This window comes from Lolium rigidum, chromosome 5 (assembly GCF_022539505.1).
Source record: "Lolium rigidum isolate FL_2022 chromosome 5, APGP_CSIRO_Lrig_0.1, whole genome shotgun sequence".
NCBI lineage: Eukaryota > Viridiplantae > Streptophyta > Magnoliopsida > Poales > Poaceae > Lolium > Lolium rigidum.
The window spans coordinates 140,568,369-140,596,279 of NC_061512.1; the positions used below are offsets into that span (position 1 = coordinate 140,568,369).

Here is a 27,911-nt window from a genome sequence, read left to right on the forward strand (position 1 = left end):
TATGCCAAAAAGTCCACCTTCGGGTTAGCATCCACACCCCTTCCAGTATTAAGTTGCAAACAACAGACAATTGCATTAAGTATGGTGCGTAATGTAATCAACACAAATATCCTTAGACAAAGCATTGATGTTTTATCCCTAGTGGCAACAGCACATCCACAACTTTAGAACTTTACGTCACCTGTCCCAGATTCAATGGAGGCATGAACCCACTATCGAGCATAAATACTCCCTCTTGGAGTTACAAGTATCAACTTGGCCAGAGCCTCTACTAGCAACGGAGAGCATGCAAGAACATAAACAACACATATATGATAGGTTGATAATCAACTTGACATAGTATTCCATATTCATCGGATCCCAACAAACACAACATGTAGCATTACAAATAGATGATCTTGATCATGATAGGCAGCTCACAAGATCTAACATGATAGCACAATTAGGAGAAGACAACCATCTAGCTACTGCTCTGGACCCATAGTCCAAGCATGAACTACTCACACATCAATCCGGAGGCGATCATGGTGATGAAGAGTCCTCCGGGAGATGATTCCCCTCTCCGGCAGGGTGCCGGAGGCGATCTCCTAAATCCCCCGAGATGGGATTGGCGGCGGCTGCGTCTCTGGAACGTTTTCCGTACCATGGCTCTCGGTACTGGTGTTTTCGCGACGGAGGCTTTAAGTAGGCGGAAGGGTAGGGTTGGAGGCGGCGCGAGGGCCCCACACACTAGGGCGGCGCAGGCCCCCTTAGGCCGCGCGGCCCTAGCGTGGCGGCGCCTCGTCGCCCCACTTCGTAACTCCTTCGGTCTTCAGGAAGCTCCGTGGAAAAATAAGACCCTGGGCGTTGATTTCGTCCAATTCCGAGAATATTTCCTTTGTAGGATTTCTGAAACCAAAAACAGCAACTGGCTCTTCGGCATCTTGTCAACAGGTTAGTGCCGGAAAATGCATAATAATGACATAAAGTGTGTATAAAACATGTGAGTATCATCATAAAAGTAGCATGGAACATAAGAAATTATAGATACGTTTGACACGTATCAAGCATCCCCAAGCTTAGTTCCTACTCGCCCTCGAGTAGGTAAACGATAAAAAAGATAATTTCTGAAGTGACATGCTATCATAATCTTGATCAATACTATTGTAAAGCATATGAGATGAATGCAGCGATTTGAAGCAATGGTAAGACAATGAATAAACAACTGAATCATATAGCAAAGACTTTTCATGAATAGTACTTTCAAGACAAGCATCAATAAGTCTTGCATAAGAGTTAACTCATAAAGCAATAAATTCATAGTAGAAAGCTTTGAAGCAACACAAAGGAAGATATAAGTTTCAGCGGTTGCTTTCAACTTCAACATGTATATCTCATGGATAATTGTCAACACAAAGTAATATGATGAATGCAAATAAGCAAGTATGTAGGAATCAATGCACACAGTTGACACAAGTGTTTGCTTCTAAGATAGGAGGAAGTAGGTAAACTGACTCAACATAAAGTAAAAGAATGGCCCTTCACAGAGGGAAGCATGGATTACTATTTTTGTGCTAGAGCTTTTATTTTGAAAACATAGAAACAATTTTTTCAACGGTAGTAATAAAGCATATGTGTTATGCATAAGACATCTTATAAGTTGCAAGCCTCATGCATAGATTACCAATAGTGCTCGCACCTTGTCCTAATTAGCTTGGATTTACATGGATTATCATTGCATAACATATTTTTCAACCAAGTGTCACAAAGGGGTACCTCTATGCCGCCTGTACAAAGGTCTAAGGAGAAAGTTCGCATTGGATTTCTCGCTTTTGATTATTCTCAACTTAGACATCCATACCGGGACAACATAGACAACGAGATAATGGACTCCTCTTTAATGCATAAGCATTCAACAACAAATAATATTCTCATAAGAGATTGAGGATTAGTGTCCAAACTGAAACTTCCACCATGATTCATGGCTTTAGTTAGCGGCCCAATGTTCTTCTCTAACAATATGCATACTCAAACCATTGGATCGTGATAAATCACCCTTACTTCAGACAAGACGAACATGCATAGCAACTCACATGATATTCAACAAAGTGTAATAGTTGATGGCATCCCCAGAAACATGGTTACCTCTCAACAAGCAACTTATAAGAAATAAGATACATAAGTACATATTCAATACCACAATAGTTTTTAAGCTATTTTCCCATGAGCTATATATTGCAAAGAAAAAGAATAGAATTTTAAAGGTAGCACTCAAGTAATTTACTTTCGAATGGCAGAGAAATACCATGTAGTAGGTAGGTATGGTAGACACAAATGGCATAGTTTTTGGCTCAAGGATTTTGGATGCACGAGAAGTATTCCCTCTCAATACAAGGCTTAGGCTAGCAAGGTTGTTTGAAGCAAACACAAGTATGAACCGGTACAGCAAAACTTACATAAGAACATATTGCAAGCATTATAAGACTCTACATTATCTTCCTTGTTGTTCAAACACCTCACCTGAAAATATCTAGACTCTAGAGAGACCAATCATGCAAACCAAATTTTAACAAGCTCTATGTAGTTCTTCATTAATAGGTGCAAAGTACATGATGCAAGAGCTTAAACATGATCTATATGAGCACAACAATTGCCAAGTATCAAATTATGCAAGACGTTATACCAATTACCACATGAAGCATTTTCCCTTTCCAACCATAATAATGATGAACGAAGCAGTTTCATCCTTCGCCATGAACATTAAAAGTAATGCTAAGAACACATGTGTTCATATGCAACAGCAGAGCGTGTCTCTCTCCCACACAAAGAATACTAGGATCCGATTTTATTCAAACAAAAACAAAAATAAAAACAAACAGACGCTCCAAGTAAAGCACATAAGATGTGACGGAATAAAAATATAGTTTCACTAGAGGTGCCTGATAAGTTGTCGATGAAGAAGGGGGTGCCTTGGGCATCCCAAGCTTAGATGCTTGAGTCTTCTTAAAATATGCAGGGATGAACCACGGGGGCATCCCCAAGCTTAGACTTTTCACTCTTCTTGATCATATTGTATCATCCTCCTCTCTTGACCCTTGAAAATTTCCTCCACACCAAACTCAAAACAAACTCATTAGAGGGTTAGTGCATAATCAAAAATTCACAAATTTAGAGGTGACATAATCATTCTTAACACTTCTGGACATTGCACAAAGCTACTGAAAGTTAATGGAACAAAGAAATCCATCAAACATAGCAAAACGGGCAATGCGAAATAAAAGGCAGAATCTGTCAAAACAGAACAGTCCGTAAAGACGAATTTTCCTGGGGCACTTAACTTGCTCAGATGAAAATGCTCAAATTTAATGAAAGTTGCGTACGTATCTGAGGATCACGCACGTAAATTGGCAGATTTTTCTGAGTTACCTACAGAAGTACAGATGGGCCGGCTCAATTTCGTGAAAGTAAGAAATATGTTTCTGCGCAGTAATCCAAATCTAGTATCAACCTTACTATCAAAGACTTTACTTGGCACAAAAATGCAATAAAATATAGATAAGGAGAGGTTGCTACAGTAGTAACAACTTCCAAGACTCAAATATAAAATAAAAGTGCAGAAGTAAAATAATGGGTTGTCTCCCATAAGCGCTTTTCTTTAACGCCTTTCAGCTAGGCGCAGAAAGTGTGAATCAAGTATTATCAAGAGATGAAGCATCAACATCATAATTTGTTCTAATAATAGAATCATCAGATAACTTCATTCTCTTTTTAGGGAAGTGTTCCATACCTTTCTTGAGAGGAAATTGATACTTAATATTACCTTCCTTCATGTCAATAATAGCACCAACAGTTCGAAGAAAAGGTCTTCCCAATATAATGGGACAAGATGCATTGCATTCAATATCCAAGACAACAAAATCAACGGGGATAAGGTTATTGTTAACCATAATGCGAACATTATCAATCCTCCCCAGGGGTTTCTTCACAGCATTATCAGCAAGATTAACGTCCAAATAACAATTTTTCAATGGTGGCAAGTCAAGCATATCATAGATTTTCTTAGGCATAACAGAAATACTTGCACCAAGATCACATAAAGCATTACAATTAAAATTATTGACCTTCATCTTAATGATGGGCTCCCAACCATCTTCTAACTTCCTAGGAATAGAAGTTTCAAGTTTTAGTTTCTCTTCTCTAGCTTTTATGAGAGCATTTGTAATATGTTTTTTAAAGGCCAAATTTATAGCACTAGCATTGGGACTTTTAGCAAGTTTTTGTAAGCACTTTATAACTTCAGAGATGTGACAATCATCAAAATCTAAACCATTATGATCTACAGCAATGGGATCATTGTCCACAATATTTTGAAAAAATTCAGCAGTTTTATCACAAGCAGTTTTAGCAGTTTTAGCAATTTCAGCAGTTTCAGGCAGTTTTGCACGCTTTGCATTAGGAGTAGAAACATTGCTAACACCAATTATTTTACCATTGATAGTAGGAGGTTTAGCGACATGTGGAGCATCAACATTACTAGTGGTGGTAATAGTCCAAACTTTAGCTACATTATTCTCTTTAGCAAATTTTTCCTCTTTTTCCCACCTAGCATGCAATTCAGCTATCAATCTAATATTCTCATTAATTCAAACTTGGATAGAGTTTGCTGTAGCAAATGACTTAATATCTTTATTTTCATTAGGCATAACTTTCAATTTTAAAAGATCAACATCAGCAGCAAGACTATCAACTTTAGAAGCAAGAATATCAATTTTACCAAGCTTTTCTTCAACAGATTTGTTAAAAGCAGTTTCTGTACTAATAAATTCTTTAAGCATGGGTTAAAGACCAGGGGGTACACTCCTATTATTTTTGTAAGAATTCCCATAAGAATTACCATAACCGTTACAGAAGGATATGGCCTATAGTTGTTACCAAAATTATTCCGATAAGCATTGTTGTTGAAATTATTATTTTTAATGAAGTTCACATCAACATGCTCTTCTTGAGCAACCAATGAAGCTAAAGGAACATTATTAGGATCAACATTAGATCTACCATTCACAAGCATAGACATAATAGCATCAATCTTATCACTCAAAGAGGAGGTTTCTTCAACAGAATTTACCTTCTTACCTTGTGGAGCTCTTTCCGTGTGCCATTCGGAGTAGTTGGTCATCATATCATCAAGAAGCTTTGTTGCGGCGCCTAGAGTGATGGACATAAAAGTACCTCCAGCAGCTGAATCCAATAGGTTCCGCGAAGAAAAATTCAATCCTGCATAGAAGGTTTGGATGATCATCCAAGTAGTCAGTCCATGGGTTGGGCAATTCTTGACCAAAGATTTCATTATTTCCCATGTTTGGGCAACATGCTCATTATCCAATTGCTTAAAATTCATTATGCTACTTCTCAAAGATATAATTTTAGCAGGAGGATAATATCTACCAATGAAAGCATCCTTACATTTAGTCCATGAATCAATACTATTCTTAGGCAAAGATAGCAACCAATCTTTAGCTCTTCCTCTTAATGAGAAAGGAAACAATTTTAATTTTATAATGTCACCATCTACATCCTTATACTTTTGCATTTCACATAGTTCAACAAAATTATTAAGATGGGCAACAACATCATCAGAACTAACACCAGAAAATTTCTCTCTCATAACAAGATTTAGTAAAGCAGGTTTAATTTCAAAAAATTCTTGTGTAGTAGCAGGTGGAGCAATAGGTGTGCATAGGAAATCATTATTATTTGTGCTAGTAAAGTCACACAACTTAGTATTCTCAGGGGTACCCATTTTAGCAATAGTAAATAAAGCAAACTAAATAAAGTAAATGCAAGTAACTAATTTTTTTTGTGTTTTTAATATGGAGAACGCAAACAAGATAGTAAATAAAGTAAAACAAGTAACTAATTTTTTTGTATTTTTGATATAAAGCAAACAAAGCAGTAAATAAAATAAAGTAAAGCAAGACAAAAACAAAGTAAAGAGATTGGAAGTGGAGACTCCCCTTGCAGCGTGTCTTGATCTCCCCGGCAACGGCGCCAGAAATTTAGCTTGATACGCGTAGAGCACACGCCCGTTGGGAACCCCAAGTGGAAGGTGTGATGCGTACAGCAGCAAGTTTCCCTCAGTAAGAAACCAAGGTTTATCGAACCAGTAGGAGTCAAGGAACACGTGAAGGTTGTTGGTGACGGAGTGTAGTGCGGCGCAACACCAGGGATTCCGGCGCCAACGTGGAACCTGCACAACACAATCAAAGTACTTTGCCCCAACGTAACAGTGAGGTTGTCAATCTCACCGGCTTGCTGTAAACAAAGGATTAAATGTATAGTGTGGAAGATGATGTTTGCAAAGAACAGTAAGAACAAGTATTGCAGTAGATTGTATTCAGATGTAAAGAATGGACCGGGGTCCACAGTTCACTAGTGGTGTCTCTCCAATAAGAAATAGCATGTTGGGTGAACAAATTACAGTTGGGCAATTGACAAATAGATAGGGCATAACAATGCACATACATATCACGATGACTACTATGAGATTTAATCAGGGCATTACGACAAAGTACATAGACCGCTATCCAGCATGTATCTATGCCTAAAAAGTCCACCTTCGGGTTAGCATCCGCACCCCTTCCAGTATTAAGTTGCAAACAACAGACAATTGCATTAAGTATGGTGCGTAATGTAATCAACACAAATATCCTTAGACAAAGCATTGATGTTTTATCCCTAGTGGCAACAGCACATCCACAACCTTAGAACTTTCTTTCACTGTCCCGCATTCAATGGAGGCATGAACCCACTATCGAGCATAAATACTCCCTCTTGGAGTTACAAGTATCAACTTGGCCGAGCCTCTACTAGCAACGGAGAGCATGCAAGAACATAAACAACACATATATGATAGGTTGATAATCAACTTGACATAGTATTCCATATTCATCGGATCCCAACAAACACAACATGTAGCATTACAAATAGATGATCTTGATCATGATAGGCAGCTCACAAGATCTAACATGATAGCACAATTAGGAGAAGACAACCATCTAGCTACTGCTATGGACCCATAGTCCAAGGATGAACTACTCACACATCAATCCGGAGGCGATCATGGTGATGAAGAGTCCTCCGGGAGATGATTCCCCTCTCCGGCAGGGTGCCGGAGGCGATCTCCTGAATCCCCCGAGATGGGATTGGCGGCGGCTGCGTCTCTGGAAGGTTTTCCGTATCGTGGCTCTCGGTACAGGTGTTTTCGCGACGGAGGCTTTAAGTAGGCGGAAGGGTAGGGTTGGAGGCGGCGCGAGGGCCCCACACACTAGGGCGGCGCGGGCCCCCCTTAGGCCGCGTGGCTCTAGCGGGGCGGCGCCTCGTCGCCCCACTTCGTAACTCCTTCAGTCTTCTGGAAGCTCCGTGGAAAAATAAGACCCTGGGCGTTGATTTCGTCCAATTCCGAGAATATTTCCTTTGTAGGATTTCTGAAACCAAAAACAGCAGAAAATAGCAACTGGCTCTTCGGCATCTTGTCAATAGGTTAGTGCCTAAAAATGCATAATAATGACATAAAGTGTGTATAAAATATGTGAGTATCATCATAAAAGTAGCATGGAACATAAGAAATTATAGATACGTTTGGGACGTATCACTCATCAAAGTGGGCTGGAGCTCAATGCTCGCTAGGAATCCTTCGCTCACTAGCTCTAGTCTAAACTGCTCAAACTCGTGATACAAACTAGGCTGTTCTATGGCGATCATGGAATTCAACTGACATGGCAGTCTACTCAGGGCATCCGCTACCACATTGGCCTTGCCGGGGTGGTAGTGAATCTCCATATCATAATCCTTGATCAATTCTATCCATCTGCGATGTCTCATATTCAGCTCTTTCTGGGTGGAAATATACTTGAGGCTCTTGTGTACTGAATAGATCTCGCATCGATTACCCATGAGGTAATGACGCCAAACTTTCAAGACTAAGACTACGGCTGCTAACTCCAAGTCATGGGTTGGATAGTTCTGCTCATGTTGCTTCAGTTGCCTCGATAGGTATGATATCACCTTGCCTTCTTGCATCAACACACATCCAAGACCAATCTTGGATGCATCACAATAGACGTCAAATGGCTTGGTGACATCGGGCATGATCAAAATTGGGGCTGTGGTTAATCTGCGCTTGAGTTGCTGGAAACTTTCTTCACACTTGTCATTCCAATCAAACTTCTTGCCCTTCTTGAGCAGTTGAATCATTGGTCTAGCTATGCTGGAAAATCCTTCAACGAACCTGCGGTAATATCCCGCTAATCCCAGAAAGGCACGGACTTCAGTCTGGGTGGTTGGGGCTTTCCATTCCTCAACGGTTTTGATTTTAGCGAGATCTACGGCAATTCCTCCTGCAGACAAGATGTGTCCCAGGAATCCTACTTCCTTCAACCAAAACTCACATTTGCTGAATTTGGCGTACAACTTGTGTTGCCTAAGGGTTTCTAGGATAACTTCCAAATGTTTCTCACGTCCTTCTTCGGATTTCGAGTAGATAAAAATGTCGTCGATGAAGACAACGACAAACTTATCCAAAAAGTCCATAAAGATCTTATTCATGAGATTCATGAAATAAGCGGGGCATTGCTTAATCCAAATGACATGACATTGTACTCATACAATCCATATCTGGTGGTAAAGGCAGTCTTAGGAATATCTGTTGCACGGATCTTCAGTTGATGGTAACCTGTCCTAAGATCAATCTTAGAGAACACTTAGGCACCGGTCAGCTGGTCAAATAGGTCTTCTATCTTTGGCAAGGGGTATTTGTTTTTGATGGTGACATCGTTAAGCTTACGGTAATCCGTACATAAACGAGTGGCACCATCTTTCTTATCCACAAACAAAACTGGGGATCTCCAAGGCGACGCACTTGGTCGAATCAGACCTTTGTACAACATATCATCCAGTTGCTTCTTTAGTTCCACCAATTCTGCGGGGTTCATGCTATAGGCTCTCTGGGCTATAGGTCCTGTTCCAGGGATTAACTCAATGATAAACTCGATATCCCGATCTGGGGGCATACCGGGTAGATCATCAGGAAACACATCGGGGTATCGACAAACGACCCTGATTTGATCCAAGGTTGGCTTGGCTAAGCTCTGGTTGCAAGTGAACTTTCTGGGCAGCCTTTCAGACACATGCTCTATTAGTATTCCGGTGCTACTAGTCATGGTGATGGCCTTCTTGGCGCAGTCAATTAATCCATGATGTTTCGACACCCAGTCCATACCCAGTACTACTTCCAAACCTTTTGTTCCCAGAACAATCAAATTTGCGTAAAAATCTACTTCATGAATTCTGATGGGTACATCTTTGCAAAATTTTCTAGCTTTTGTAGTTGAACCAGGTATTTGAACTATCATGACATGTTTCAAACTGATTGGTTGAATCTTACTAGTACATGCAAAATCTTTGGTAACAAACGAATGCGATGCTCCGGAATCAAACAACACTCTTGCGGGTATTGAGTTAACAGAGAACATACCCAGCACTACATCTGGTGCTTCCTGGGCTTCCTCGGCGTTCATGTGGAAGAGGCGACCTCCACGGTTGTTCGGGTTGTTGGGGGTGAACTTCTTGCCGGTGGAGACACAGCGTTGCTGCGAAGTAAAACTATCAAGATGGCGGGGTATACACCTCAATATATATCTTCGAATCCGGGCATCTGACACCTCACATGCGACCTGAGTAGCTGTTGATCCTCGTCCGACAGAGACCTTGGGCAGCAGGCTAACGAAAAGGTTCGACATATGGTGATCACGCAATGGATCCTATCATTGCCACCAACATTGTACATCGTCAGCATCAACTACTTCCAGCCATGCGCCGCGTGAATACATCGACTACGTCCGCTGTATGATACCCCATAAAGTTCAAGTTCATCCATGCAAGCATCACTTCTTCTTAGCAGAACACACCCGAAGTTACCCGGGAGTCCTAGAAGATCTTCAGCAAGAAAAACAAATGCAAACAATTCATATAAGCGATAATTGCCACGAAGCCTTCTAAACTATCGACCCAGCAGCACACCTGATTGCTCGGGGGCCGTAGAACGATAAGTTCCTACACAAAACAAACAGCTCCGCACGATACATCGTCTTCACGATAAAGATGCTACGAGTCCGTCAGGCCCGCAGCGCATCCAACATTCGGGTGTTGCCGCCGATTATATACATACAAACTTACAGTTCCACAGGATACATCCTCATCACGATAAAGATTCTACGAGTCCGTCAGGCCTGCAGCGCACCCGACGTTTGGGTGCTGCCGCCGACGATATACATACAAATTTACGTCCCTGCATGATACATCGTTTATACAATAAAACTGTCACGGGTCCGCCGAGCTTGCAACATGACTTGATCACTCAGATGTTGTCGCTGGTGCCACACAAATATAACCACGGCTCTGCGCCAAAGCATCGTCTTCACGGTACTTGAGCCACGAGTCTGTCGAGCCTGTGACGCACCCAAATACTTTGGGGCTCGCACCGACGAAACTTACAAAAATCAACGGCTCGTGCCAAAACGTCGTTCTCACGATAATTGAGCCACGAGTCCATCGTGCCTGAAGCGCACCCAAACATTCAGGGGCTGCCGCCGGTGAAACCTACATAAAACAACGACTCACGCAAAAACATCATTCTCATGATACTTAGGCCACGAGTCCGTCGAGCACGCGGCTCGCCCAAAAAAACTCGGGGGCTGCTACCGATGCAATTCAAAATAACAACGTCCCTGCATGATACATCGTTTATACGATAAAATTGCCACGGGTCCGCCGAGCTTCCAACGTGACTTGAGCACTCAGAAGTTTCCGCGGTTCCATACAAACAAAATCCTGGCTCCGTGCCAAAACAACGTATTCACGATACTTGAGCCATGAATCTGTCGGTCTTGCGGCTCGTCCGATTAGTCGGGGGTTGCCGCCGATGTTTAACACTTCTATCAAAAAAATGGCCATGTGTAACACATCGTCCTCACGATAAACTTCGCCGCGGGTCAATCAATAGCGCTCCTCATCATTTTCACAAGCATAGCCATCGATAAATCTTCAATACAATGAGTTAGCTCGGCAATATTACATCATCGACACGATCAAAATTGCTACGAGTTCGGTGACATCAAAAAAGGAAGTCGGAGAATTTCAACTCCCATCGGGAGCACCCGAACAAATTTCAGAACTCGAAAAAATCTACGATATTCGACTCAGTAGTCAACATCCTATACGTGACTACTTCATAGTCCTCCACAGGCTCGGGGGCTACTCCCATCAGGAGCGCTGGCCGCACACCCGATAAAAATATGAAGGCCTCGTCGATAAAAAGAATGGACCCGAAGGTTCTAGCAATCCAGGTTCGAGCCCGGGGACTCAAATCTGTGTAGGGTAACGATGTTTTGCTCCGACATTTAGCCAGTCTCGATCTATCGAGTGAAACTGGGCCCGTTACTCCATCACTTAGTATATTCAACTTTTCAGGTTATCTCGAGCCTATACTTCATTCGAAGAGACGATAGATTCAAAAGCATCGGACGATGGAAAGGATCCAAAAATATCGACATGAATGTCAGATTCCTCGAGTAGTACAACTTGAGTCTACGCACAGTTGTAAGCACCCGCCCGTAGACTCAGGGGGCTACTCCCATTGGGAGCGCTGCTCACGGACCCAATAACAAATGATTTCAGCTCTTCATCAACCACAAGATTCAACTTTTCTTCAGGTGATCAAGATACTTGGAGGCGATATTTTTGATGTTTGAGTCCCTACGCAAGTCTTCGACTTCCCTAGACACTCGGGGGCTACTGATGTGGGCATTACCCTTCGGGTGCCCGACATTTCTATACACGGTGTGGATTATGGAGGTGGACCAGCGCAAGGACTCGACAATCTAGACCCACATGTAATATCGACTTGGACTACAAGAAAGAGGACTCCAGTTTGTAAAGGACTAGGAATCTTGTAAACCCTATCTTAGTTGCACATATAAAACCAAGCAGGGGCACCCCATGGGGACACAAAAAATCATACACGCGATACGCCTAGACATCGCAATTCGCAGATTAGAACTAGACTAGATACAACTCCGGCTACGGTGGCCCCCTGTACACATATTATCATATACTGGATTGCTAGCAGGACGTATCGATCCTCTACCGCGGGGACGTGAATCTGGGTACGTTGTGTGCCAACGAGATCCTTGAATCTCCACCATCTCCTTCCGCTAACTCTAAGCCCCTCATGGTGGGCACTGCCGAGGAGCCGCCTCGACACTGGATGGCTATGGAAGTTGGTGATCCTTGCAGGAGAAGACTCCTAGACGCCCGTTCGGGTGCAAGTCCACGAGGACTCCCATCCCGTTGATACCGGGATCCTGCATATCAACAGGGATCAGCGTGACGACCAACCATCATGTCCTGGCTCTCCGGGGCGGCGCAGGCTATGGCAGCGTTACGATAGGGGCCGCAGGCTACGAGCAGGGCTAGATGCCGGCCTATGGGCTGTCTGTCGGCCTGCCTTGTCCCTGTAGCGACAGGAGGACGTGACAGGGACGGCTGCCGGGGCCCCCACGCCTCGGGACCGCGTAAGGAGCCGGAGAAGGCAGGGCCAGCGTCGTAGGCACCAGGGACTTCTTTGTAAATGTAACGGGCACTATATAATCCCCAGTAGCACCCCTTTGGAGGGGATCGGTCGTTCTCACTTCTCATACTTAGCAGAACCGCTCGGGAACTGAGGCCTTCATCTACATCGAGCTCGCTCCCAAGCTGGCCACAACTCTAGGAGCATCATTGTACTGTCAGCACAACTTATATATCATCAGGCAGGATTAGGGGTGTTACCTCCTCACGAGAGCCCCGAATCTGGGTACGTCGCCGTGTCGCTCGTGCTCATACCCGCCTCTGGAACTTGCCGTAGGCCATAAAGCCTCAACCACTCGATTTAAGCTATCCCATGGCATCTGCCGTGATGATTCCTCAACAAAATGTCTCGCTTCGACCTTGAAGAACGCTTTGATTTTATGAAGGGTTTTCCAGAACTGCGAGCCTCCCCTGCTCGGGCTCGCAAAGATATCATTAGCATCGGCGTCAGCGTGACAGTTTAGTGCTGTGTTTGGTTGCGATTTCTTTGGAGCAGTTCTTTTGTGCCCCAAATAAAATTCGGCACCAAACAAGGATAAGGCATCTGCTGGAGCACTGCTTTTGACGTGTCGTCCCCCCCAAAATCAGGTTTTTTAGACACCATATTTATTTTACGATTGAAGTGCAAAGATCTGTGGCAGAAGCAAAGCGCCCATTGAAATTGTGGGCATTTCACCAAAAAAGAAAATGTTGGCATTTCGCACTTTCCACGAAGACCGCCAAATTGAAACCTAACGTGCTCCAGTTTTGCGGAAAAATCTAGGTAGTATTATAATTCCACCAATCTGACTTGACTGACCGAACGTATAAGTCTCAGATCAAATTAGTGGAGGAGGACGGCGCAAGCAAGCAAGCACAGGCTTATATGAAGAGAAGAGGCCGGCCGGCCGGCCAGCCATGGAGATTTGAAAGAGTAGTCAGCTACTAGCTTTAGTTCTGCTCCACATCCAGCAAGATACACATAATAGTATGCCTGCCGCTAGTGAACTAGTAGGAGAGCAGCGATGGCTCGCATGTTTCTTCGTGGCCATGGCGTTGCTTTGCTCTACTACATCCTGCAGCTCCGGTCGGTCCCGCCAGTTGCTGGCTGCAGCGGCCTCACCTTCCTGTAGCTGCTGTGACCAGATGAAGAGGGACGACGTCATCTCCTACAGTTTCCCCTCCTTCGATAGAAGTGCCGGAGCTGCCTTAGCGGTGCTCAAGGATGCGAGTATCAATGGGGGAGTCCTCCAGCTGACTCCTGACACTATCAACAATGTTGCCTATCTAATCAACAAGTCCGGATCCGTCCTCCTCCCGGATCCCGTCACGCTGTGGCGCGTCGACTCCCACGGGGTGAGGCACGAAGCCTCCTTCAACACCACCTTTGACATGATCATCTACAGAGAACCGTGGGAGGAACAACACGGCGAAGGCCTTACGTTCGTCATCGCCTCCTCCCTCAACGGCCCTCCGCAAGGCAGCCATGGTGGGTTCCTCGGCCTCACAAACACCATCTCCAAGTCCAACTCCAGCAGCTTCGTGGCCGTCGAGTTCGACACGGCCAAGCAGTCGTACGATCCCGACGACAACCACGTCGGTCTCAACATCGGTAGCGTCGACTCCGCCTACTTCACGCAGCTCTCCTCGGTCGTCCCGCCGGGCAACTTTACAATCGCACCAACCATACCGACGAACTATACTGTGTGGATCGAGTACAACGGCGTGGGACACCACATATGGGTATACATGGCTCTCCAGGGCCAGGAGAAACCAGGGAGCGCCGTCCTTGACGCGCCGCTCAACTTGAGCAGCCATCTCCCACAGAGAGCCTACATTGGTTTCTCGGGAGCGACGGGACTGGCCTACGAGCTGCACGTTATCCTCAGCTGGAGCTTGACGCTTGACAAGCTCCCCAGTGACGACGGCGAGAAATGGAAGGTGATACTTCCAGCAGTCCTTGGGACAGTAGCTGCAACTGCCGCCATGATCGCCGCCACGGCCTTCTACTTCAGCACGAGGTATAAGGCGCTCAAGGTGGAGCTGAAGCTGTCCGAGGCTCTCCGGCGGCTTCCTGGGACGCCCAGGGAGTTCAAGTACGTCACCATCAGGAAGGCCACCGACAACTTTGACGAGGCAAGGAAGCTAGGCAAAGGAGGCTTTGGCGCTGTGTACAAGGGAACACTGCGATCAGGGTCAGGGACGACCAGGTCACGCGTCGATGTCGCTGTGAAGAAGTTTACGCGTAATGAAGACCGCTGCTACGACGACTTCCTCGCAGAGGTCGATGTCATCAACCGCCTGCGTCACAGAAATATCGTGCCGCTCATTGGTACGTTCATGACCACTCTATCTGAAGTTCTAAACTACTTCCTGAAGTAAACATCTTAGAAAGTAGTATATACGCAGTCAGACTTTATAACTTTCACTACACAAATATTTAAACATATCTACAAATAGGAAGGTACTCATCGGAACATCTAATCCCCCGTCTCCATTGGTTGACACGTGTCCAGGATTTATTTTTTCACCTCGTTCCTTAGCATTATTCTGCAGAAAGCAAAACTCGCGACGACTGAAAAAATAAAGCCGAGGGGCATGGAAGCCCACGGATGAACACTCATCCCCACCCGCCTCTTCTCGGTGGGCTCCGATGGGAGACCTCGCCGGCGTCGAGCACCACGGCCCGATGTAGTATCCCCACCGGCCTTTGGTAGCAGCGTTGCCGGACAGAAGTAGGATCGCCGGAGGCCTCCTTGTCGCTTCGCCGGCACGACGGCACCGGCTTGTAGCACCCACCAACACCGTGTGTAGCAAACGCCGCCGCCGCCGCGTGTAGCAGACGCCGGCGCCGCTTGTAGCAGACTCCGCCGCCGCGTGTAGCAGACTCCGCCGCCGCTTGTAGCACCCGCCGCCGCGTGTAGCAGACGCAGGCGCCTCTTGTAGCACAGGCCACGGCCGCTTGTAGCCCGCCCACGCCGGCGCCTTTGTGGCACAGGCCGCTGCCGCCTGTAGCAACCGCCGACCCTGCATGTAGCATCACCGACCGGAGGCAGTCAGCTACATAGTCGCCGGCCCCGCCGGCCGTGCCCCGGAACGAGGCTGCGCTGCCGGCAAGCGAGCCGGGAATTTCGCCCGAATCAACCGCTGCCGACCGCCCCCTTCACTGGCCGTCCGCGCCTCGGCCTAAGGCTGCGGCTGCCGGTCAGCCGCGTCCACCACTACCGACTGCCGCTCTCTTTTGCTGCCCTTGCAGGAGAGAGAAGAGAGACAGCAAGCGGAGAGAGAGCATGGGGGGAGGTGGAGGTGGACGAACCTTGTGGTGGTTGGTCAGATTTTACAAAAATCACCTACGAACTCACAGCGTGGCATACGTACATGAGTGTCCATCCGTAGAGTTTTCGTAAGCCATGCAGTCCGTAAGATTAGAGCATCTCCACTCGTTTGCCCTCCCCACGCCGAAAGGACGTAAATTTGGCGTGGGGAGGAGTAGTTTCCCAGCCGCGATCTCAGGCGAAGACGGCGATCTAAATTTGAAAAACAGAAACTTGACAAACTACGGCATAAAACAGTCGAATTTAGACTAAATTTAATGATATTTACTATATAGAGGGCGAAGTTCATACATAGAGACCGAATTTGACTATATTTCGAATTCGGCTGGGGGAATACAACTGTAAATATAAAAACACGGCGCTCTACATGCTGAAATGGCGGTAGAACACCGTGTAGTCGCCGCCATCGTCGTCGGAGCCGTCGTCGTCGAACTGCGGCGGCGCCGAAGCCGCCTGGCTGCTGCCTTGGCCGGCGTCTCCCCACCGGCCACTGGTGCGAGGCGGGGACGGCGATGGCTTGTACAGGTCGTCGTCGGAGGCTTCGAGGTCGACGACGGGGACGGCGGGGCCGGATGGAGGAGTCGCAGGCCGGCGGTAGCGAGCGACGTCCTGGAGGAGCCTCGCCTGCCGCTCCGCCTCCTCCTTCTCCCACTGCTCCCTCGACCAGGCGCAGGCCTGGTCGAGCGGCATGGCGTTCTCAGCGGGGACGACGTCCTTGAGGGACCTCGCATGACGGCCTCGAGGATGGCGGCGTCCTCGGCGCTTTCGGCCTCCTCCACCTTCACCTTCGCCGGCTTGCGCTTCCGCTCGCCGGAGGTGTCATGTTCGCGCTTCGGGCGGAGCCGTCCTTGTGCCGTCGAAGGCTCGCGGATGACGATGCCGCCGCCGCGCGTGCGGTGGCTCGGCGGGGAAGCCGGCTCCTTTTTCACCGGTGCCAAGGATGGCGCCGACCTGGAGAGCGACCTCGACGCCGTGTCGGAAGACGACGAGCTGGCAGCCATGCGCCGTGGGTGCCAGCTGTTTCCCCGGCGGCGGTTGGTCGATGCCCTCGATGGAGGGGGCATCGTGAGCACCGGGGAGTTGCCGCCCTCGATGTGCTCGAGGACGTTATGGAGCGTCCTATTCGGCGCGCTCCACCAACGCCGGCGACCCGCGGCGTTGTTGCGCGGAGGCGGAGGTGGCGGGCCATCGTAGGACGCCAGTTCCCGCTCCCACCGCCGGAGGAAGGAGTTCCACCGCGTGTAGTTCTCGGGGTGGTGGCGCGGGTCGGCGCGTTCTTCCTCCGTCATGGCCATCCGCGCCTCCTCGATGGCGACATCGAGGGCGTGGCCCTGGGGCGGCGGCGGGATTGGCACGCCACCAGCACTTAGCCGCCACCCGCCGCCGGGAGGCCTTGTGTCCGGCGGGCTGGGGTACCCCGCCTGGTGGAGGAGGTGCCCCTCCCACGCGTGGAGCGACCGGCGGGGGAAGCCGTTGTTGGCTGCGCCGTCGTCGTCGTAGAACGCCATCGGCAGAGTGGAGGGATAGTGGAGGGAGAGTGGAGGGAGAGTGGAGCAGGGATGCGCGTCGCGGCGAGCGGAGCGGCGTATATAGGCGCGGCTGGCGCCGGCGATTAATGCCGCGTGGAATGCGACGCGTCCGCGGCGAACTGACCGGCGGCAGCCTTTACTGCGCGCGGAAGACGATGCGTGCGCGGAAGACGATGCGCGTGTCGCTGACCGGTCGGGGCCACCTCCGTGGCGAAGACGAAACGAAAGCGCGGGAGAGATTTCTCGGCGTTTCGCGCGCTTTCGCTTCGTCCGGAGTCCCCGAGCGCTCCCCGGGGGGCCGGGGTTGGCGTGGGCTCGCCGGATGGATGAAAGCCCAAATCCGGCGAAAAACGAGGAACCGGGGGCGCGGCTGGGCCATTTTTCGCCGTCCGGATGAAAAAATGGCACGCCGGGAGCCTGTTCGGGGAGACGAGTGGAGATGCTCTTATTGGTGGAACGGCCACGGACCAGGAGGATGCGAGCGCTTTGATCCCCCAGCTGTTTGTTAGCTTTTTGCCTATAAATAAGTACTACTACCTCCATTCCAAGATTTAAGGCTTATATTTTTTTTCAGAAAATCAAACAATGTCAAGTTTAACTAAGTTTGTATCAAAAATCATTAACATGAAAAGTACAAAATCAATATTATTAGATAGATAATTAAATATATTTTTATATGGTACCTAAAAAATATTATCTTTATTCATAAATTTTTCTAAAAGTTTGATCAAACTTTACTTCGTTTGACTTTCTGAAAAAATATAGATCTTAAGCTTTGGGATGGAGATAGTACTGTATATGGTACTCTATCTGTAAGGTCGCCCTCAATCGGTATTTGTATCAAAAAACCGCGTGGGTGCTATGAATACATGAAACGATAGTTGTAACACTCCCTCAATCATAACCTGTCTAAGTTTACATTGTTTTTAAACTCTTCATAAATTCTTCAAACTATCAACGATCGAGGGCGCAGTGAACCCAACAACAGCTTCATCTATAATTTGCATCAAGCCATTTGTTTGCTAATCACTGACAAATAACACTACATTCAACTTCTACATGTTTTGTCTTCAAAGATTAACTTTACCGATAAAAGGTCAGCTCCCAAATTCTGAAACCATAGAAGTGTTGCCTTGATTACGCATTCCATGAAATAAAATTAGAACCAAGGAAATCAACTAATCCTTTGGTTGACCTATGGACAACCGGCCCAATCTACATCGGAGAAGGCATTTCACAAGGTGGATTACTACTTGACAAGCTTCATACTAAGTTTGAAGGTCCAATGACACACTGACATATTTGTATTTTTTTGGGGCAATCAAAATCCAATGTGGAGAGTGAGGCACACAAATGAATTAGCTGATTTTATTGACTGAAAACACGAGTTCCCTTTACATAGAGTGAGGTATTTTTCCGCACCTACTGTGCTCCTGTACGTCGTTGCATACTCACATACACAATAAGATCTCCTTGCTGAACCAACTACTTTTCAGAAGTTGACAACGTGTGCTCATAAGCCTTTTGAACCTATATGCCTAGGAAATAGTGTAAATCACCAAAATTCTCGAGGGCAAAATCAGATGTTAACTCTTGAAAAAGATATTGTGTAGCATGTTCTGAAGAACGAGCAATAAGTATATCATCAACATGTACAGACAGGAACATCGCCGTCCTACTCTTCATGTAGTAGAACAAGGAGGTGTCGGTCTCGATGCAGAAAACCAAGATCCATTTTGTCTGCACTTATCCAAGAAAACTAGGCTCATGGTTCCTGCTTCGTTCCATACAAAGCCTATTCAATCTTGCGCACAAACTGTGAACTATCTTTCTCTTCATATCATTTGTGGTTGGTTCATATAGGCAACTAATTCCTCCAGAATGTTATGAACAAACGCGTTTTGCATGTCTAATTATCCTAATCTCCAATAAGTAGACTCAACGGTATTCCTGGAGTAAATACCATACCTCTGTTTAAATCTTTTATCAACCAAGCCAAGTTGTGGTGTCATCAACTTTTCTCTTACTCCAATATAAATATTTACGATCAATCACATTGCTTGTCTAATTTGATTGTACAATGTGCCAAGTCTTATACTCATAAGAGCCTCATATTCTTATTACGTAGCCTCTCTCCATTTTGATTTTCTAAACCATCATCTAATCTTTCGGGTTCCGCTGTCTCACTCAAGAATCCAACTTGCCTTGGACCTAAAGCGAGTATTCGGAATAGTTCCCTCTATAACTTTTTCAACACAAATATTATTTTAATCCTTATTCGTGGGCAGTAGTACAAACACATGTCACCTCAGCTTGGATGAAATTTCTTGAGCTTGTTGAGAGTGTTGTAACACTACCAAGAACAGAAGATCCGTAGGGTGGAAGGTGGTTCACGGACGTGGCCCAACATCTCCCAGTCCAAAACAATATTTGTCTAGGCTGCCCTACCTGCTTGCCGCTACCGATAGTCCAGAGTTGATCCAAATCTGCCTCATAGCTTGTGCACGCAAGAGAAATAACTAGTGATACCATCTCCTAGTGGTATCATCTTCAGTAACAAAATCTTGGTGTAAACCACTAAAGACCATCGTTTGGAGCATAATTTTCTCCCATGTTTTCCTAAGAGAAATCAGATCAAGTAGGATTATTAGAAGGTTTGGATGCATGAGTTATAGAAATTGTTTGATCACTATAATGAATGAACCCAGAGACCTTTTAATGGAAGAAGTAAACACAACTCGAAGCATACAATAACACCAAAATTAGGGCGAAGTTTTGAAAACCGGAGAACTTCCTCATCAAAAGCAACATCTCGAGAGATATAAAAATGATTAGTATGAACATGGAGGCACGTGAACAATTTATAAAGATTAGTATAGGTAAGAAAAACATGGATTAGTGCTTTTCATTGATTGATGGGACCCAATTTAGGTCAACAAGCCGACACAAAACCCTGCAACATGGTATAATCTAGTTTCTCATGGAACGATTAGTCATTGGGAGTGAAACATAGATAAATCTACTAGGAGTCCACTTAACTAAGATATTACATTAGCAAAGAAAGTATTACCACATAATTAATGAGGCACAAACTACGAGTGTGAAGAGCCACAATGATATTTATATGCTTTCTCTTTAGCGAATTTTTAAAAATAATATGATTTTTTAAAAAGTTCAGAAATAATACTTGTTTTTGAGAAATTTCGAAAATAGGATCCAGTCGGCGGCCAGTGGACCGACAGGCACCTGTCGGTAGGCGGTGGGCCGGTATGCCCCTGTGGTGGCCTTTGATGAGCCAATGTGGCAGGCCCTGTGGTGCGCTATCCGCCCATTGCCATCGACTGGATCCTATTTTTGAAATTTCTCCAAAACGAGTACTATTTCTGAAATTTAATAAAAAAAATATTTTAAAAAAGTCGCTTCTCTGTACATACCGGTTCTTCTAAAATTAGTACAAGGACACCATACACGGTGATAAATTCTAATCCATTGGAAGGAGCTCAACCTATACTCTCTGGACTAATAGTACAGTTATAATTTTACATATCAAAGAGTCATTGAACAAGATGTTGAAAGTTGTGGGACTTTTGGAGCTCATCGGACTTAATCTTTAAGAAAATAAATCCAGATGAATATGATATAATCATCCATAAGATTTACATTTTTTTACCAATGGAATTAAGAGAAGGACCTTACACATCAAAGGAGATGAGCTGTAACGTAGAAATAATAAATAAATTAGATGACCTAGAACAGGGTACCTTATAACTCTTTTCTTGTTGACATGCATCACAACTAGCTTGTTTATATAATCGGTAGAGTAGACATGATTATTATCTCTAAGGACTTTCTGGGCAATGAGTGAAGATGGGTGTCCTAAGTGATCATGCCACCTTGACAAGAAACATTGGACACACTAAAAACTTGTTTGTTAAAGAAGTAACAGTAGGTAAATGATAGAAGGTACCTCTACATGCTTCTCGAATAAGAACCTTCAAAATGTCATGATCCGGCCTCAATTTGAATCCTATGCGTGATATTCAAAGAAGGCGTCATTTTCAGAAGTAAAAGCAGGGATGCAAGTCAGATCCAATTATATCCCGCTTCAAACTCATCTTCAAATCCACAAGTCAAATTTTGAGCAAAAAAATGAGCTAAATAACATATAAGTGTGACAAAAGATGGATGCTACTACACGTGGTGAGTAAGAGATGAGCAGTTACAAGTTTTATAGTGATCGACATTTTTGAAAATTGTCCATCCATCTTGATTTAACGGTGATAAATAGGAGAAACTAAACTAACGGAACCAGATGAAATTAAAGTATGGGGCAGGAACTAAAATCACGTGAGACTGTACCTCTAATATATTTTTATGAAAATTTTAAAAAACGAGCATCCTTTCGATCGGCTGAGTGCGCACAGATTTTGAAGTCATGTATACAAATATCGAAAGGCGAAAAATCACTTTTAGGATGTGTGATGTTACTACCTATGTTATTTTCACTATTAGTAGTCTTATATTTTAAAAATATAGTAAGAAGTACCGCAAGGACGTGAAGTTTGGACGCCCACATCGCTTCGCCGTCTCTGCCCCCGTCTTTGATACAATCCGTGTTTTTTTTCGGGACAATGCTAACTGGCAGGTATCTCTAGTTGGATTCTGAATAGGTTCAGGTTCCTCCCGTCATTCTCGTGAGGTTCCTCCGCTCTAGCTAGCACCTAGCAGGTTCTTCTTGTTTTTTTTCTTTCCGAAATGGGTATAGCCCCGGCCGGCCTTTTATTAAAAAAGTAATATTCAAGTGTCACAAATTATAGATCAACGAGGGTCGATACAAAAAGCTACCATCTAAAAATAAGAAGCTTGCTAAGCAGTCTAAGGATCTTCAATCTCTTAATAGGCCGCTAAGTAGCCTGGTAGAAAATATCCTGGGCAACCATTTGAAGGCGGTTGCATCCAGAAACCATGCACTCCCGCTGGTCCTCCTGGAGCAAGAAACGCCAAAGCTGGATCCAATGGACCATAGTGTGGATAACCTGCAAAAAATTAGTAGATTTTTTTTGTTAAAAACAATATCATTCCTGCAATTCCATATCGACCAACATAAAGCCGAAACACCGATGCGAATTCTAGCTTTATCTGATTTAACCGCTCCATTAAGCCAATTCCAAAACATATTTGTGACATTGGATGGAGGTGGAATGTTATATGCAGCAAAAACTACTTGCCAAACAAGTCTAGCAAAAGGGCATTAAATAAACAAATGTTCAACTGATTCTTCAGAGTCGTAGAAGCAACATTTTGTGTTTTCATTCCAATTCCGTTTTGCAAGGTTATCGCGAGCCAGAAGTATTTGTTTGCTAAGGAGTAGTATTTTAAGTTTCCACAGATATTTACGTAAGTATCGAGTATGGCTCTCTAACATATCAGCATACATAGACTTGACTGTGAAAAGTCCTGAAGATGTAAGCCTCCAAACGAATTTATCATGCTCCTCATTAAGATTTATTTGCATTAGTCTTTAGCATAGGTGTATCCATTGATCCCATTTATTACCCGTAAGCTGCCTCCGAAAACCAATATTTAGCGGAGTCGAATTCATAACAGTTGCCACTGTATCATGCTTTCGATGAACTATGTTATATAATTGTGGGTATTCAGATGAAAGTGTTTGTTCACCTAGCCATATATCTTCCCAAAAACGAACTTCTTCTCCCGAGCCGGTTTTAAAACTTCCCCTACTGAAAAATTCCCCTTTAAATTTCATTAAACCTTTCCAGAAAGGTGAATCAGTTGGTTTAGTTTCAACTTCAGCCAAGGTCTTTTGTGATAGATATTTGTTTTTTAATAATTGCTGACATAGTCCTTCTTCAGTAAGAAGTTTATATAGCCATTTACTAAGGAGGCGAGATTTTTTTTTATCTCTAATACTTCAACCCCAAGACCGCATTGATCTTTGGGTCTGCAAATCATGTTCCACCTAGTTAGCCGATATTTCTTTTTATTTTCCTCACATTGCCAGAAGAATCGTGATCGGAAAAAATCTAATCTCTTTCTTACCCCTTTAGGTATAACAAAGAAAGATAACATAAACATAGGTAAACTAGTGAGAACATAATTAATCAATACCACACGATCCCCATATGAAAGCATCTTCTCAGCCCAACAGCCAAGTTTTCCTTCAAACCGACTTTCAACAGGATTCCATTCTGAATTTTTAAGTTTTCTGTAATGGATTGGTATCCCCAAATACCTAACAGGCAAAGAGCCGGATTCACAGCCAAACAATTGTTTATATTGTTCTTCCTCCTCCCTGACCTTACCAAAACAGAAAATCTCGCTTTTGTGATAATTTATTTTTAATCCTGACAATTCTTCAAAGAACCGTAGTATTAATTTCATATTAACAACTTTCCCAATATCATGTTCCAAGAAAAGAATGGTATCATCGGCATATTGCAAAATTGAAATCCCTCCCTCAACTAGATGAGGTATTAGACTTCCAATATGTCCATCCTCCTTTGCTCTTGCAATTAAGATGGCCAGCATATCTGCAACAATGTTAAATAACATGGGTGACAACGGATCGCCCTGTCGAAGTCCTTTCATGGTTTGAAAATAGTGGCCAATGTCATCATTGACTTTGATCACCACACTTCCTCCTCTAACGAATTGCTCTATGAGTTTACACCATATAGGATCAAAACCTTTCATACGCATGGCTTGTTGAAGGAAAGACCATTTTACCTTGTCATTAGCTTTCTCAAAGTCTATCTTAAAAATCACTCCGTCCAATTTCTTCCGATGAAGATTATGGACGGTTTTTTGTGAATCTGGTAAACATCTCACTTGTAAATTACCCCAGGCCTCGCCTCATTCTCGCGAGGATCCTCTTCGATCGATTTCCGAGGCTGAAATCTCACGGGAGAAACAAAGAAAACGGGGGATTCGTGGGCTTCAAACAAAAGTATTAGCTGTTAACAACTGCCATGAAAATGAAAATTTAGACTCAACCGAAACCGGACGGAACCCAAGTTCCACGCCAATCAGGTAAAGGAGCTCTTTTCACAATGTATTTTATAGCGGAAGATATTTCCTTAAGGTATTTGGTCTAATACTCCCTCTGTTCCATCCTATAGTGCCTATAGTTTTTTGGCACGGAAATTAGCGCAAGAGTATTTTTTACACAAGACCCCTAGCTAAATGATTTGAGATCAATGTAAAATTTGGGAAATCCATATCTTCCTAACTTACCATAATAAATTTGGAAGCTGAACGATTTGGGAGCTGAACGGGGAGGGGATAATTGAAAAAAGCTAAGCTACAACCTTATATTGTGAAACAAATGCCAAAAATCTATAGGCACTATATAAAGAAACGGAGGGAGTATTAGTAAGCCTTCAACTTTTACTAAACTTGTATCCATGTACAATGTGGATCTAAGATTTTGATCAAGGCTGAGCACAGTATAAGCTCGATCAAATTTTCATCAAAGATAAGCTGCGAGGCCGGCAGAAATCCGGCCGGTGTATGCGTCTAGGCTTAGGGATGGTTGGGTCCGTCACCGCCCACTGACGGACCGTCGGTCTGACCATCCTGGCCCGCAGCCCGGCCTTCCCAGGAAAATTGCCAAGCTTGTAGCCTATATTGTTACAGTGGCCCATCACTTACTGATATTGCCTTGTTTAGGGCTAATTTTTAAGCTCTGGTCCGGTCTTCATTTTGGTTCACGTTTTTCGGACGGAGTGAGTACAACAAAACTCGCGAGATACAAATCCAGGGAAGAATAATTCTAACATGGTGTTTTGTTTAACCTTAACTCTTTCAGGTTGGTGTTATCAGAAAGGTGAGCTCCTTCTCATCTACGAGTACATGCCGAATGGCAGCCTGGATCAGCACCTGTTCCGCACGCGCGAAAATCCACAACAGCCTGCTACCCTCCTAGGATGGAACACCCGCTACGACATTGTCATGGATGTCACCGCAGGGCTCCACTACGTCCACCACGAGCACGAGCACATGGTGCTCCACCGCGACGTCAAGGCCAGCAACATCATGCTCGACTCCTCCTTCCGTGGTCGCCTCGGCGACTTCGGCCTCGCCCGCATCGTCACCTGCCCGGACAAGAACTCCTACACGGACATCGGCGTCGCGGGGACCTGGGGCTTCATCGCGCCGGAGTACTCGATGAACCACAAGGCTACACGCAAGACCGACGTCTACGCGCTCGGGGTGCTGATCCTGGAGGTCGTCACCGGCGAGCGGGCGCTCGGCGGCTCCAACGAGTCCTTCCAGCTGCTCACCGACTGGGTCTGGACGGCTCACCGGGAGGGACGACTGCTTGAGGCGGTGGACGACGACGTCGTGGCTGGAGAATTCGACGAGGACGACGCTAGTCGCTTGCTGCTTCTCGGGTTGGCGTGCACCAACCCCAACCCGTCGGACCGCCCGAGCATGGCGGAGGTGGTGCAGATCGTTGCCAAGTCTGCGACGCCGCCGGACGTGCCGCTGGTGAAACCCACCTTCGTATGGCCTCCGGAAGGCGGCTGGATCCCCTTGGAATCTGACGACACAGCGGCGATCATGAACATCAAATGGGAGGAGAACGAGTCGTTGAGCAGCGATGATGCCCTGGAGATGACCTAGCTAGCTATCGCCCCGTGCAAGTGCTACGTGTCTAGTTGTGCAAAAGTGTACTAAGACTTGATGTGTCATGATACAAAACTAAGACACTATTTCTAGACGGAGGTAGTAGTATATTACACGTCCGTTCCAGTAAATAAGGTTTGTACTTTTCAAAAAACCATAGCCAGCAATGTTTGGCCATGTTTTTGGAAAAAAAATCATTAACACGTACAATTCAAAATCAAAATCATTAGATGCCATCCGGTACTGCCAATGCATGCGCGTGCCTTCGTCCCTGGCGCGCTCCCGAGCTTGACAAAGCTCGGCGCGGCGTGTTGCCTACTACTTTGACCACACAACAACTACAACAACGTCTCCCTCCTTCCGAGCGTCGTTCCGGGCTCAAGGACGACAACAACAACTACCTCACCTACGTTCTCCAAGGCAACTACATCACACATGGCACCATCGACCACGACAACAACGAATTCATCGGCATCGGCATCAAGGGCTACACCACGTCTTCGGCTTCTTCTCCAGTTGGACCGTCCGCATCACTAGCGATCCGACTGCGGGGGGGGGGGGGATTAGAGTATATTACGGTTTAGTTATATTAGGTAGTTTAAGATTATACTCCAATTCTATCTCTACTAGGCTTCTTGCCCTCTAAGTCTTCTCTGCTATATAAACAACCCAAGAGGCTCAATACAATTACCAGTTACCACATATCAATACAAGCAATACTTCCGCAATCTATCACCTACGACGTTAGAGCATCTCCACTCGCCCTCTCCAAAGGCCCCCAATAGAAGCTTGGGGGTCGCCGGCACGAAAGCGAACGCCCAACCACAGTCCTTAATTTTGTTTTTCCGCCGGCGCGGCCCAACTCTCCATCCGGCGTCCTCAGGATGAACCCAATCTGTAGGGGGGCTAGTGGGGGCGCCGGCGTGGCGAGAAAATGCCGCAGGCCAGCCCTATCGGCGACCAAAGCCAAAAAATAAACACAAATATTTTCCTTCTTCGCCTCGCGACCACCTCCCATCCCCGATGTCGCCGCCGCAACCACCCCTTGTCGCGACGGTCCATTGCCGCCGGTAGAAACACACTCCACCGCCGCATACACCAACTGCAAGATGATCCGGTGGAGCATTTGTGGATTCTCAAAAATGTCGTCTAGTTTGTTTATTTGTTTGCCATTGTAATTTAAACTTTTAAATTTGTGAGATTTAATGAACCTAAATTATTTGTGTGCCCCCACCACCCCTACAGACACCCTGCGCGAATGAAGATGCTCTTATCATGGATGTCAACACCCGGATTTTTTAAGTCCAGATGACTATTATGCCATTCATCGCAATCCCAAGAATATTGTTTTTGCGAGACATAACAGATTGATATCACAGAACATCATTCATTACAACATCATAATAGTCTTACAAATAAAAGGATCACATGATCCAGTCTCATTACAATAATAGTTGATCTATTGATCAATTACAAAACACATAGCGGAAGCGAAATAGCGGTTATGGTCCATCTGTTCCACAGGCAACTGTTGACGTCAGGAGTAGTCCTAGTTGTTGTAGACATCCTGCTGTCATTCATCCTGGTACTGGGGATCTTCTTCATAGTCTGGCCATTTGAATAGCCAGGGACACAGCCGTGAGTACTTTAAAGTACTCGCAAACTAATACTAGTGTAAGCACTAACAATTATATCAATGGGGTTCTAAGTTCTAGGTTTATTTGCATAAAGCCAGTTTTATTTCATAAGCATTTAG

General features: G+C 45.3%; 1 protein-coding gene across 1 annotated transcript; it reads left to right on the plus strand.

Annotated features, from left to right (window-relative positions):
- Window positions 1–13,692: 13,692 nt before the first annotated feature.
- On the plus strand, window positions 13,693–26,152 carry LOC124656478 (probable L-type lectin-domain containing receptor kinase S.5). Its single transcript, XM_047195213.1, has 2 exons — window positions 13,693–14,974; window positions 25,335–26,152. The coding sequence occupies exons 1-2, from the start codon at window positions 13,693–13,695 to the stop codon at window positions 26,150–26,152; spliced, it is 2,100 nt and encodes a 699-aa protein (XP_047051169.1).
- The last annotated feature ends 1,759 nt before the right edge of the window (window positions 26,153–27,911 follow it).